The following is a 14,152-nucleotide window of genomic DNA, read 5'->3' as shown; positions in this document are numbered from 1 at the left end:
TGGCTAAGGGTAGGAATGGGAACAGGGACACAGGTGTAAGGCTCTGTGGTGTCAGAGCTGGGAAGGAGGATACTAAGGAAGGAAACTGGAATCATGCTTGCTGGAAGTTCACCCCAATAAACATCGAATTGTTTGCACCTTTGGACTTCGGGTATTGTTGCTCTCTATTCATGCGAGAAGGACCAGGGAAGTAAGTGGGTGAAGGAATAAGCCCCCTAACAATCTCCTTTGGGATCACTGGTGTATCACTTTATGGACAGAATTTTTTTTCTAGGGTTGGTGGTGGTGTCAATAGCTTACCTGATGGTAGGTCTTCTGAGTCACCTTATAATAAGGACATTACTCAAGAAAAGAAACAACCACCCTACCTGCCCAATGCTTTCTGGAGTCATGATAAGCACAGGTTAAGTGATTCCAAAACTAAACCAATCTGAGATTTCCTTCCAAGTGCGATTGCTCTCATCACTAGGTGAGAGCTTTTTCTTATACTGCCCACACATGTAATATCCAGAAATGCAGCCAGATAACAGCATTAGCAACTCAAGTTCCCACTTGCTGTACTAACAACAACAAATCAGCACTTAAGGCACTAAACCTCAACATGCTGAATCACTACACCTGCCCTGGCATGCTTCTAATCATGGGGTTTACTTAGCATGAGGCACGTATAAACTGGTTTGGGAAACTGGAATTTCACTTGCCCATTTCCCTATGGCAACAGTTTTTCCCTCAAAAAAGTTTGGTTCATCCCATCCTTATGCAGACTATTATTGTCTCTGAAGAGCTTGAACTGATTTTGACCAACTGTGTTGAAAATGAGAGGCTTCAGATGTTACCACGTTAGTTTAATCTAGCTTGGGACAGGTTCTCTCCTGCAGCCAAGCTGTGCTCAATGCAGAAGAGCAGTGGGACATCTGGGAGCTGGTTACGTTCCCTGATCCTGAGGGCTGGTCAGCACTGTCCCTGACCATTTATTAGAGCAGCTGAGGAGGATCGGCAGATTCTATGCCAGTGGTGGACCGATGTAGTGGAGCCCTGCCATAGTCCCTTGCACCCTGACTGGGGAGATCCAGGGGGTGGTGAATAGGCAGCAGCAGCAGCTTTATGCCAGGTGGGTGCGACGGATTCAGTCACAGAGACCCCCTTGAGGCTGTTACCTGATATGCTGAGATTACCTCTCAGCCCGTTTTCCCTGCCAGCTTGGGACTCCAGAACCCTGCCTTGTTGAGCCAGACACGCTAGCCTGCTGCAACCCAGACCCAGGTCTGGTCCACGCCCCCCAAAGCTGCAGACTTTAATCAAAAATTGCTCTGCAGGTCACCTGACTCCAGCACCCAGAAACCCTGTTCCCAATGGGATCCAAACCCCAAATAAATCCGTTTTACTCTGTATAAAGCTTATACAGGGTAAACTCATAAATTGTCCGCCCTCGATAACACTGAGAGTGATATGCACAGCTGTTTTCTCCCCCAGGTATAATCACTTACTCTGGGTTAATTAATAAACAAAAGTGATTTTATTAAGTATAAAATGTAGGATTTAAGAGGTTTCAAGTAATAACAGACAGAACAAAGTAAGTTACCAAGCACAATAAAACAAAACACGCAAGTCTAAGCCTAATACATTTAAGAAGTTGAATACAGGTAAATCTCACCTTCAGAGATTTTCCAATAAGCTTCTTTCACAGACTAGACTTCTTAGTCTGGGCCCAATCCTTTCCCCGGTACAGTTCTTGTTAGTTCCACCTCAGGTGGTAACTAGGGGATTCTCATAACTGCAGCCCCCTTTGTTCTGTTCCACTCCCTTTTATAGCTTTGGCACAAGGCGGGAATCTTTTGTCTCTCTGGGTCTGCACTCTTCCTTCTAAATGGAAAAGCACCAGGTTTAAGATGGATTCCAGTACCAGGTGACATGGTCACATGTCCTGTGAGACCCCAAGCCTCCATTCTTTCTGGCCTGACTCACAGGAACACTGGAAGGCTTAAAGTAAACAGAGCCATTTACAACCAATTGTTCTAGTTAATGGGAGCCATCAAGATCCTAAGCCACCATTAATGGCCCACACTTTGCATAATTACAATAGAACTTTAAAAAGAAAAGGAGTCCTTGTGGCACCTTAGAGACTAACAAATTTATCTGAGCATAAGCTTTCATGAGCAACAGCTGACTTCATCGTACAAGAATGATACATTCATACAAATAGGATGAACACACTCAGTAGATTATAAGCTTTGTAATGACACTTTACAAGAGACCTTTTGCATAAAGCATATTCCAGTTATATTATATTTACACTCATAAGCATATTTCCATTAACATATGGAGTGCAACATCACAGGGAGTTTCCCTACACAAAGGCAATTCCCTGCTGCCCCTTCACAGCTAGATTCTGTCTCATTTGCACTGCCCGAGGGATCTCATTTAAGAATCTGATTCTGTATCTTTTCAGGGGATAGACCTAGTCTGTGCCATAAAGGCCAGACCCACAGCTCAATGAAATAGATGTGAAGACACCCAATGGCTTCAGTGGACCTTGGATTAGGCTCCACATAACCGGATATTGAAGATGGAAAAAGAGAGACACAGTATGTCAGGTCCTATTGCTTTCCTAGGCTAAACAAGTAGCGTTTGAACAGAAACAGGATAAGATGGACAGAAACCCCCTACACAAACAACTCTGCAGGGACATTTACACCAAACAGCCACTATGCAGAGCATCTTCCAATCCTGAGATATGCTTTGACCAAGATAAGCTAAAAGTTCAGTGCTGCAGTAATGGTCAACTGTGGTTACCCAAGAACTATTTAGAGATGAGTAATGAAAACTTCCAGGTGCTTAGGTCATGTTCATAGCCGTGCAAATGCAAACAGGCAGGTACGTCCCTCGGCCCGCGCCACTTCCTGCAGCCTCCATTGGCCGGGCACAGCGAACCGCGGCCAGTGGGAGCCGCGATCGGCCGAACCTGCAGATGTGGCAGGTAAACAAACCGGCCTGGCCTACCAGGGGCTTTCCCTGCACAAGTGGCACCCCAAGTTTGGGAAACACTGGCCTACCAAACTCAGGCTATTTAAAGCAAGGCAATGGACAGTTAAGGAAATAATAAATCTTAGCTTGCCCACATTATATATAAATTACATTATTAGGGATAGCTGAAAATTTTCTGACAGAAAAACAGATTGACAGAAAAACAGACTGCCGACTAAACAAAATGTTTCAAAGAAAAATAACTGTGCACCTTGAAAAATTTTGATTTTTTTGTAAAATAAAAAATCCCAAACCCTGAATATCAGATTTAAAAAAAAAAAAAGGGGGGGGTTGGCCCCAAACTGAAATATTCTGGACTAAAATATTTTAATTCTAAAATGCTGCCCTGGTGGTTCATATTCCCTTCCTCCTCAATGGGCCCCCAGCCAGACTACATCTCCCATGATACACCATGGTCATGCACCTGCCCCGACACATGGCATCACCATAGGAAAGATTGTGGTGTATCAGGGAGATGTAGTCCGGCTGAGGAGTTCCGTCTGTAGAGGACAACTCCCATAAGGTACAGTGTGGGCATTTCGGATTCAAAATAGTTCAGTTTTTGATATTTTGCTGTAAACTCAAAATCTCCCCATGTGTAGCCCATAGAGCTAGTTTAGCATTCTTTTAGCAGTAACGCAAGAAACCTACCGCTTTATATCCAGAAAGAAAGCATTTTCAGACCAGCTATAATTACTATTAAATAACAGGTTTCAGAGTAGCAGCCGTGTTAGTCTGTATTCGCAAAAAGAAAAGGAGGACTTGTGGCATCCGATGAAGTGAGCTGTAGCTCACGAAAGCTTATGCTCAAATAAATTGGTTAGTCTCTAAGGTGCCCCAAGTCCTCCTTTTATTAAACAACATGTATATTAAATCACACCCTTAAAACCTTAACTCTATTGATTGGAGTGTTTTCTGAGGGATAAAACAGTAAAAATTGTCAACACACCAAAGCTGTATTGCTTTAACTGTACCACTATAGTTAAAGCAATGTAATACCCACCCACCCAGTGTGGACGCAGTTATACCAGTATAAAAGTGCTTATAACTTCCACCTGGGAAAAGAAATACATTTCACCAGTACAAGGCACCTTTATACGGGTATAACAGTGCCCACTCTAGGTTGTACTGGTATCACTATACCAGGGGGAAAATAATCACACCCATAACCAACATAGTTATACTAGTGCAAACAGTGTGAAAAGCAACAGGCCTTAGGAAGGCTGGATGTTTGCCAACTCTCAAAAAGGAAATATTTCAGAGGCTTTCGATTTCAAAAAGGCTTCAATTTATTCCACCCTTTCAGAACAAATCCCAGTTTGCCTCTAACTAGCTGCCAGCATGGCAACGTTGGGCTTGCAGCCAGAAGCCTAGGGGACCACCCTGGACTATTGCGTCCACCATCTCAGCGCTCCCTCGCACTCCCCCGCCTGCCTGGCCCAACCCTTAGACTGTAAACTCTTTGGGGCAGGCATTGTCTCTCCGCTCTGGTTTGTCCAGTACCTGGCGCGCTGGGGCCCTGGCCCAGGACTCCCTTATGCCACAGGAATGCAGGTAAATGATCATCCCCCTCGATCAGGGCCACTGGAGGCTTGGGGGGAGCTGTGCCCTCTCCCCCAAGGAAGGAAGGGGCTGCGTTCAGACATGGGGGGGTCTGGCCCCACGCGGGAGCAGGGAATCCTGCTCCCCCCCCCCCCGACTCACTGCAGCCACCGCGACCATTGCAGCATTTTTTAACCCTTAGGGACCCCCCATTAAACCAGCGGCCCCCTCCCCTGCGGGGCCAGCTCCCCCTGCGGCGGGCGGAGCAGGGAGCGACACCGCCCCTTTAAGGGGCGGGGGTGGCCGGGGCGCAGCGCGGCCTGCAGCGAGGCGGTGGCGGGTGAGTCCCCGGCCCCGGGTGCAGCAAGGGATCCTCGCGGCCCCGGGGCTCGCTTGCACCGGAGGGTGGGGGGCGCGTCTCCAGTGGGGCCGCCCCCCCCCAGCGTGTGCACGGCGGGCAAAGGGCGCTGCAAGGGCGTTTGCAGCCCTGCGTGGGATCGCGCGCGTCCCTGGTGCCCGGGCAGCTCCGAGCGCTTCCCTGGTGCCCACTGGGGACGCCGCAGCCAGGTACAGATCTCCCTTGCCTTACAGAGCCCCACAGATTACGGTCACCTCCCCCCCCCCCCCCGCCACACACACACACACACTCTGTTTTCTTTCCTGTTGCAGGGTTTGGCCGAGACCTGGGCATGCTTAGAGGAGTTAGCATTACTCCCAACGGCCCGGCCAAATTCCGCGGGGGATCATTTACCTTCTCCTTGAATTCCTCCTGCAGCCTCCAGTAGTATTCCTCATGCTGGGTCTGAAACCGTTGTGGTATTAAGCTGTCTTTGTTCCACCCACCAGAGTGGGTGATGGGATTCCCAGGGGTATAGGGGACTGAGCATCATCAGAAGGCATGACAGTTTAGGGCAGGGAACCTAGACTGCCGTCTCCAGCGGGTTCCATCAGTCAGTGGTACCAGGGGTCTTTACAGAGCATGGCGTATGCGCCAAGGAGTTCTTTGGTGGCTGCTGAGTCCAATGGGCTCGTGACCGCTCCGTCCACCAGCAGGGCACACCCACGCACGAGCAACGCTCTGCGCCCAAGCAGCAGATTCTTTCCTTCTCTGTCGCCGGTCATCACAAAGCTTGATCCAGTCCACCTCGCAATGCTTCGACCCATCTACAAGCTGACTCCATCAACCAGAGCGGCACTCTGCGTTCCTTTCCCAATCACCCACAGAGATTCCAAAGGATTCTAAGTTCTCTTTGCAAGCACCCCGAAATCTGCGCAGCAGTCTGCCTTTCTTTCTAGGCCCTCCGCGAGCTTCAGAGTACAGCACGCTCTTCGGGATCCTGTAGTCTGGCATTTCCTTCACATGTCCAAGCCACCTAAATCTTTTCTTACTAATCAACGTTCCCATGAATGACATACCAGCAGGATTAAACACTTCCACCTTTGTCACCCTGTCTTGCTATCTTATTCAAAGAATTTTACGCAAACAGCTGCTTTGATGATGTGAACCGGGAAATATCGGCATTCCTCTAAGTCACCTGAGGGGCCTATTTGGTAAGTGTGCTCAGAGCACCTACTGCATGAGCCCCTACAGGTGAGTTTACACAAAACAGAGAGGGAGAGGAATGCCTTCTTCCTCCACTTTTAGCCCAGAGGTTAGGATACTCAACTGGGATGCAGGAGACCGCCAGTTCAAGTCCCCCCTCCAGCTGAGTGAGAGAAGAGGTGGTCAAATTCCTTAGGTGAATGCCATAACCACCAAGCTAAGGGAAAGTCTCGCGTGGGACTCCTTCAGTCTCTCGTTGAAGCTGTTCCACTGTAGCTAAACAACGAGTGAATTATTAGGATCCAAAACGGTATTTGGAATCTCCCTCGTTATTTAAAACAAGCCAAATTAGTTTGAGAGGACAAAACAGATGTTCTTTTCTCACTGAGGTTTCACATAGACTTGTTCTCCCTTGTTCCATAGGTTAGAGAGATTTGATAGATGGATAATAAAATGGCGTTGGTTCCCTATGATGACAGTGCGGTCTGGGGATTGCAGAAGTTCCATAAATCTTCATCTGTGTATCATTTTGCCAACCACACAATCCAAATCAAACAAAACTGGAAGCAACTGGGTGTAGCTGCAGTCGTATGGGATGCCGTATGTATGATTAAAATAAATATATTTTCAATTTGTGCAGAATATGTGTCTGTTTCAAGTCCAACCCCAAATAATACTGAGCTTTTGTGTAGTGTCTTTCATCAGTACACTTCAAAACTCTTTACAAAGAAGGCTAGTACAATTATTTCCATTTTACAGAGAGGTGAAATACATGCCCAGCAGCTTAGGAGAGCTGGCTGCAAATTCTCTGCATGAGAAGTTTTTTCCCCCAATTGAAAAGTGCTCTTTTTATATTTAAAAAAAACAAAAACAAAAAAAAACTTTTTATGGTACATTGTCGGCATGATCAAAACTTTCCATTTTCACAATTTTCTGCAACATTTAAAAATTAATAATTTGATCTAAATGTTCAATATTTTTAGAATTTTTTTGTTAGATTGCTAGTGTACTGGAAACTCCTGTTTTCAGTAAGAAAATTCACTTTTTGGTAAATGAAAAATGTTGACAATTATTGCAATAGAAAGTTTAACATTTTGGAAAAAAAGATCATGAAAGACTTTGGGAAATAGGGCCTCTTTCAAGATTTATCACAAAGTTGTTTTCCCATTTTTTTTAACCAAGTCTTAATAAAATAATACTTCGTATTTGCATAGCTCTTTTAATCTTCAAAGCGCTGGGCAGCCACTAATCCCCATACCACCTTGATGAGATAGTTAAGTAGCGTCATGTTGTAGCTAGAGAATCCAAAGCACAGGAGTCGTCAATGGTTGGGTTTGTGTTGGTGTTTAGCTGTACCTGGGTCCTAGACCTGTACTTTGACCACTAAATCATGCCCCTCTCTCTGGTCATAAATAATGAGTTTGGCAGTTGAACTGCTCGCATTAATTGGAGGATATACGCTAACACAGCTATCATCCTGTTCCTAAGGATACTGGTGAGACAGAATTTTCTATAACAGATGCTCTTGCAAAGTCATGATTTGGGTGTGGGACCTTGCTTAACAGTAGCTCACATTGGATTTACTTTGTACTTAAATAGAAGTGCTCTTAATCCATTACACTCAACTGCTCGACTGTCACGCACACTATGGAAGAGCATGCGTACCAAGATTAAACCAAAAGGTTTTGGAAAGATGTAAGAAATACGATAAAGGGCAATGGTGCCTCTCAACAGTTCTGCAATTTTGCATTAATTTTTTGCATCAACAAAAATCCTGCTTTTCTTTTCTTAGTGCAACTGTTTCTTTTTCTGCTTCCTTCTGTTGTGTTTTGGATTTAATGGAGAAACCATCCCATGTCATTATTTTAACCTCCTTTGCAGGATTGATAGTTTGGATATTCCTTTCTGCCTCCCGTCAGCCTTTGTATAACACGGATGGCGAAGTATACCTGCAGACTTGAGGTGTTTGATTGTCCACACCTTTCTTGCAACCTTCTCTACTGGTTTCAATCAGAAATACTGTGATCTGGCATCACTAAAACGATCCCCAATTCTTAATTAGTCCTGTCTCTTGGTTCAGGCTGTAGTCCTGTGTACTTATCTGGAGATGGGAAGTATTGATCTACAAGGGCGCTCAGTGATTGAACTAGGAGCAGGAACTGGATTGCTGGGGATAGTGGCCACGTTATTGGGTAAGTGTTTTTTTTCTTTAAGGAATTGGTACCGCTGTAAAATTCACACATAGGTGACAGGGTTGCTGTGTAAGTTAACAGCCACGCTATGTGACGGTTACTGTGATGTTTCATCTGTGGCTCGTCCTCCTTTCTTATTCGGCTTCAGAGCCTCCTGCGTTATTTATTGTGGTGATGGTGCTACAACAGGTTGCTTCAGAGTAGAACCCCCTTAAGGCTGCCTGCTGTTTCCGTGGCGGTGAGCTCAGTGGCCAGGGCCGTCTTTACCCATACGCAAAGCAGGCAGCTGCGTAGGGCAGCAGGAAATTTGGGACACCATATTTCCTGGTGCCCTGCACAGCTGCGTGCTGCTCTAGACCCTGCCCCACCTCTTCCCCATGGCCCCCACCCCTGCTCCGCCCCAGCCCCGCCCCCACTCCCCCGAGGACTCCAGAAGCAGGGGGGCCTGCACTCACCGGGAAGTAGAGTGACCCGGCCCCAGCCTGCTCCGCTCCCCTGGCTCCCAGGTTTGGGGGGAAAGGAGGAACCGCCCCCCAGCACTCGCCGGCAGCACGGCTGGGAGCCAGGGGAGTGGAGCAGGCTGGGGCCAGGTCACTCCACTTCCTGCAGGAAGTAGCCATCCCCCATGGAGGCCTGGGGCCCCACGCAGCCGCCCAGCAGAGGCCTGGGGCCAGCCCCCCCTGCTTCCCTCTGTGGAGGCCTGGGGCCTCACACAGCCCCCCCACGGGGGGGCATCATAGGGCACCAAAATAGCTAGGGACGGCCCTGTCAGTGGCATCCCTTTCTTTTCTGTAGCTATTCTCCCACAGGGAATAAATGCTGTGCTTATGTCCTTCAGCTTTATTAATACTTCACATTTTGTACAGTGAGCTCCATCAACAGATAGCAAAGCACTTTACAAAGATGCATATGCGTTATTAACCCTGTTTTTGCAGGCAGGGAAACTGAGGCACAGAGCAATTAAGCAACTTGCCCAGGTTCTGTCAGTCACCCAGTGGCAGGGCCAGGAACAGAACTCAGGTCTCCTGATCTAGTCTGATGTCCCATCCACTGTGCTGTGCTGCCTCCCCTTTACAATGGGTGCTAGTGAGTCATGGCATCCTTAGACCAAGAGTGGGGCCAGTGATAAGTCTGGTATCTCACAGCCCTAGCTTTGCTTCCTGCTGTATTCACTCATTGTTTATTTCAACACCCTAGCAGTAGCACAGATTAAGAGTAAATGTAGCCCAGGACTCCTTTGCCTGACCACCGACAACTCTTGACAAATGCTCAGTTCCCCTAACATTAACTAATATTAGTTTGATTTTCATTTGAAAAGCAACCGGTATTTGATGATTTTAAAACTAGCGCCTTCTTTATCAGAGAAACTCACTTGTTCTAACTGTAATTAATTCCTGCACGGTGTGTGTTAAAAATACATTATTTCCCCAGGCCTCCCCTGGGGGGGCATGGATCAGGATTCATGTCGCACTCCCCCTCGGTGCCCAGTCCAAGCGGGGAAGCTAATGATCCAATCTGCGGACCAAATTCAGGGATGAATCCTTGTCACATGCCACCGGAGGCATGTTACGCATACGCTAAAATGACACCTCCCCCCCCCCCATCTTATTTTTTTCCTTACCTTTGCTGTAGCTGTAGGATTTGATCGTGCACTTGGATCTGTGAAGGTGGATTTGATTGGAGCCCTAGGTGGGGATTTTCAAAAGCATTCAGTTTAGCCTAGTTCTGTACTCAGTGTAGTTAATGAAGTCAATGGTAAAACTCTCATTAGGCCAATGAGTTCTTCTGCTAATTTACATAGGTGTAGAAGTGGGGTGGGAGTGATCTGACTCTGACCCCATTGAAGTCAGTGGAGTTATGACAGTTTATCCTGTCTGAGGATCTGCTCCGGTGTGTCAATTCTTAAATGTTAAGTCATCTTTAACATGTGTTAACTAGCACAATTCTATAGTCTACAGCAGACAGCACACACATTTGTGTAGAGTCTAAACTTGCCATGCCGATCATATCTCATTGAACTAAAACATGACTATATTCAAGTGTAATGTCTCTGTAGAGATAAATTCTAGCCACTATGGCAGATTTCCTTTTAAAATGGGGGTGAAAAAACTAATCAAATATTTTTTAAATTATAAGATAAGAACGGCCATACTGGGTCAGACCAATGGTTCATCTAGCCCAGCATTGTGTCTTCCGACAATGGCCAATGCGGTGCTTCAGAGGGAATGAACAGAAGAGACAGTCATTGAATGATCCACCCCTGTTGTCCACTCCCACTTCTGGCCATCATGCTGGGGACACCCAGAGCATGGGGTTGTGTTCTTGACCATCTTGGCTAATAGTCATTGATGGATCAATCGTCCAGGAACTTATCTGATTTTCTTTTGAACCCCGTTATAATTTAAAACTCTGCCCAAATTCAAATAAACTATCACAACCATTAACTTAAACATCCATTGAAAAAACCAGCTGCGGCTAAGACTCTTCAGTCACCCATCTGCTCTGTCTGGATCCCTAGGGGTAATCTGATGCTACACCAGGGCAAAAATCAGTGAGACTTTTTTATAATAATCTCCCACAATTTATTCTGTAGTTTCCTCATAGAAAGACAGAAAGCAATTGGCTCCGTCTTTCTAAAAAGAAATAGTCATTTATTCCAAAAACAATTTTGATCTGATAGTACTATTTTTACCATTAAACATAAATAAAACTAAATATTCCAAGTGTCAGTTGACTTAAAATCAAGCAGCTCAGTAAATGTTTTCATTGTTGTTCAGTAATTTTGTTAACTCTTAATGGGAACTTGAAGTTGCGTCCCTTAAACCATTATATTCCAAAAGCTGTATCGGTGGGCAACAGTTATTTGTCTTGAGACTTACACTCCTTGTGCCACACAGGTGCTCATGTCACCATCACAGACAGGGAAGCTGCACTGGAATTTCTCGAGTCAAACGTTCAGGCTAACTTACCTCCTGACCTCCAGCCAAGAGCCGTGGTAAAGGAACTGACTTGGGGAAGAAACTTGGGGAACTTCGCGCCAGGAAAGTTTGACTTTATCCTGGGCGCAGACATAATTTATCTGGAAGACACCTTTGCGGATCTGCTTCAGACACTGGAGCACTTGTGCTCAGAACATACTGTTATTCTGTTATCGTGTCGGATTCGCTATCAACGGGATCAGAATTTCCTGGAGATGCTGGAGGGACGATTTTCGGTATGTGAGGTCCACTACGATCCCAGTAAAGATGTACGTGTATTCAAAGCACAGAGGAGCATTCACAAGGAAGACTTTTGACTGCATTTCTTTTCTCTAATATCAAACACTACCTGAAGGTTTGCTACTATTATTTCTACTACATATACTGTAACTTGTACTGATGAGCTTAATTTCAAAAGGATCCATCTAGCCTCTTATGCCACATCTGTCGCCATGGTATCTGAGCACATTTGAAGGTTGTATGCTCCGCCCTTCTCATGTGTATAAGGCTCATTGTCAACATTCTCATTATCACTGAGTGAGCTTAGAAAAGGTCATTTGGTTTCAACTTTTTCCCTGTGAAAAATAGGGTTTAATTGAAAACAGCTGTTTTGCAGGAATATATAGTTTCATGAAGGTTGTTCAGTTGGTTGACAGAAAATTACGAACATTTTTTTTGTTTCAAAATGAACATTTTCCTTTTAGTTCTTGTAAATTGAAAATGTTTCAAAATATCAGATTTTGGGGTTTTCCTCCTCTTTTCTCCCCATTTTTGCACTGAACAGAATAGAATGAAGGATGTTGAGGGATTTCCCTTTCACTTCGTCTATTTTTCCCTCATTTTTTCTCTCTTTCCTTGCTGTAACTTTTCAAAGCTCCCTCAACTTTGGAAAGTTCGAGTGGGGAAAAATGTAAACTAAACAGTGTAGAGACAAGTAACTGTCCCAGGTCACCCCATTGTGGCCTAGGGCAGCCCTGTAGGCACCCTGCCTCAGTTTCCCTCTGAGTTCTGCTAAAATAATTCAGTCATAAGCAAAGTCTTTGAAACAGTATTCCTCTTCTCCTGGGGTCTAATTCGTTGAATATAATTAAACTCCCACAAAGCTTCCTCTCTACTCATCTTCAGATTTAGGGTCTGAGTCCTCCTTGCGACTGTAGCTTTAAAGTTTGGCCTCCCCAGCCTGTAACTTACCTCGCAAGTCTGGGATCTCACAGTCCTCCATCCTGGGGTTGTGTGCTGGTTGACTTCTTTATCCAGCAACTTCCTAGTGTCCCCAAGGCCTCTCCCTTATATATCCCTAGGCTTGGCCTGACTTAGTCCCATGACTTTCCTGTCACATGACCAAAATCATTTTCTCACCTGGGGAGGCAAGTTAGGCTTGTCACTGGAGGACTTAGGCCCACCTCTCCTTAAAGGGCCAGCCGCTGCTATGCCACTGTAGTGTTGTAATATGGACACTTCCTACATTAACAGAAAGTGGTAGCTATGTCCTATGGGGTGGAGCTTTTGCCTCCCTGTTATCCTTGCTCTCCCCAAACCTTAAGGTGCGAACGTGAGCCCCGGTCCTCCCACTCCCACCAGGCTCCTAGGGAGGGTGTGTGGTGTCCCTTCTGATGACCTAGCTGCGTCTACTCCGGGGGTAGGTTGCTGTGGTACTCCAGGCATGATATTTTTCGCAGCCCTGAGCAATGTAGCTAGGTCAGTGTAATTGTTCAATGTAGACCAGGACTAAGAAAAAGGAAAAGCGTCCAAAAATCTGAAACCGTGGACACTCAGTAGCAGAAAGGAAAAAGTGAGGGGAAAACAAACAATAGTTTGAACGTTTTAAAAAAAAATATTTCATGAAAATTTTAAAAAGCCCTGCTAAACTGAAACAATTTTTAAATTTTGTGGTTGGGTTGTTTGTTTGTTTTTTGTTTTTTTTTCATTTTTTCCCACCGGCTGTAGGAACTTTGACACTGAAGTCCTGTCAATAGCAGGATATGCCAAATAGCAGGGTGATTTTTAGAGCAAGAAATGTTAAGATTCACACAGAGAGTGAACATTCCTTGGTGTGTATGCACCCATGTGCGTGTGTGTACATGCACAAAAAGAAGGGATATTGTGAGATCAAGAGAAATGGATTTTTAAAGACCTCGTCAGCCTTTGGGTCTCAAAGAATGGTTACAGCATAGTGTTCTAAGCATCACCACCTCAGTTACACCATTGTCATGAAACTCCTTCTATTATTCTGACCTGATAGGTTGAGGGCTCTCATAAAGAGGATGGTGATGAATTGTTCTCCACGTCTGCTGAATGTAGGACAGGAAGTAATGGGCTTAATCTGCAGCCAGGGAGATTTAGGTTAGAGATTAGGAAACACTTTGTCAGGGTTGTTGAGCTCTGGAACAGGCTTTCAAGGGAGGTTGTGGAATCCCCATCATCGGAGGTTTTTTAAGAACAGGTCGGACAAACACCTGTCATGGATGGTCTCGGTCAGTGGTTCTCAAACTTTTTTTTTTTTTTTTTCACGGCCCACTTGAAAATTGCTGAGGGTCTCAGTGGACCACTTAATAATCTTTCCAAATGTTATTTGTACTGTTAGCTAACTATTGTAAATCACTTTGGATAAAAGCGCTACATTAAAAAAAAAACCCTTAATAATAAACGTTTTTTTGTTCCACAAATAAAAGCACACAACTCGTATTTTAATATCCATAGTCTTACCTTTCTAATGTGATGGATGTGCCCTCTCTCCCCCGCCGCGGCAGCCCCCAAGCTGGGGCTGGGAAGGAGGAGGGTCTCTCCCCAGCCACAGAGCTGAGGCTGGAAAGGAGGGGGGGTCTCTCCCCGGCAGCCCTGGAGCTGGGGAAAGTCGGCTCTTTCTCTGGCCA

The 14,152-nt window shown here is 45.7% G+C and overlaps 1 protein-coding gene across 6 annotated transcripts; it reads left to right on the top strand.

The window, feature by feature from the left end:
• The first annotated feature begins 4,522 nt into the window (after positions 1–4,522).
• METTL21A (methyltransferase 21A, HSPA lysine) lies at positions 4,523–13,920 on the top strand. 6 transcript variants are annotated; one of them, XM_084642836.1, is made up of 4 exons: positions 4,523–4,578; positions 6,533–6,709; positions 8,190–8,301; positions 11,199–13,920. In XM_084642836.1, exons 2-4 carry the CDS (start codon positions 6,551–6,553, stop codon positions 11,594–11,596), a joined length of 669 nt encoding a protein of 222 aa, XP_084498962.1. In that variant the 5' UTR covers positions 4,523–4,578; positions 6,533–6,550; the 3' UTR covers positions 11,597–13,920. The 6 variants fall into 6 exon arrangements, with proteins under 6 accessions (XP_084498962.1, XP_084498964.1, XP_084498960.1 ...); XM_084642834.1 differs by lacking the exon at positions 4,523–4,578 and adding an exon at positions 4,854–4,906; XM_084642833.1 differs by lacking the exon at positions 4,523–4,578 and adding an exon at positions 4,916–5,133.
• The last annotated feature ends 232 nt before the right edge of the window (positions 13,921–14,152 follow it).

This window comes from Lepidochelys olivacea (assembly GCF_965140295.1).
Source record: "Lepidochelys olivacea isolate rLepOli2 genome assembly, chromosome: 11".
NCBI lineage: Eukaryota > Metazoa > Chordata > Testudines > Cheloniidae > Lepidochelys > Lepidochelys olivacea.
The sequence above is the reverse complement of the archived record's forward strand: the minus strand, read 5'-3'. Positions and strand labels throughout refer to the sequence as shown.

Excerpts from the sequence above, each read along its gene's own strand:
- METTL21A (XM_084642836.1), top strand. The coding sequence starts at position 6,551 with ATGGATAATAAAATGGCGTTGGTTCCCTATGATGACAGTGCGGTCTGG. Across the intron at positions 6,710-8,189 it reads CTGCAGTCGTATGGGATGCC|GCTGTAGTCCTGTGTACTTA; the intron begins GTATGTATGATT and ends CTCTTGGTTCAG. Across the intron at positions 8,302-11,198 it reads GATAGTGGCCACGTTATTGG|GTGCTCATGTCACCATCACA; the intron begins GTAAGTGTTTTT and ends TGTGCCACACAG.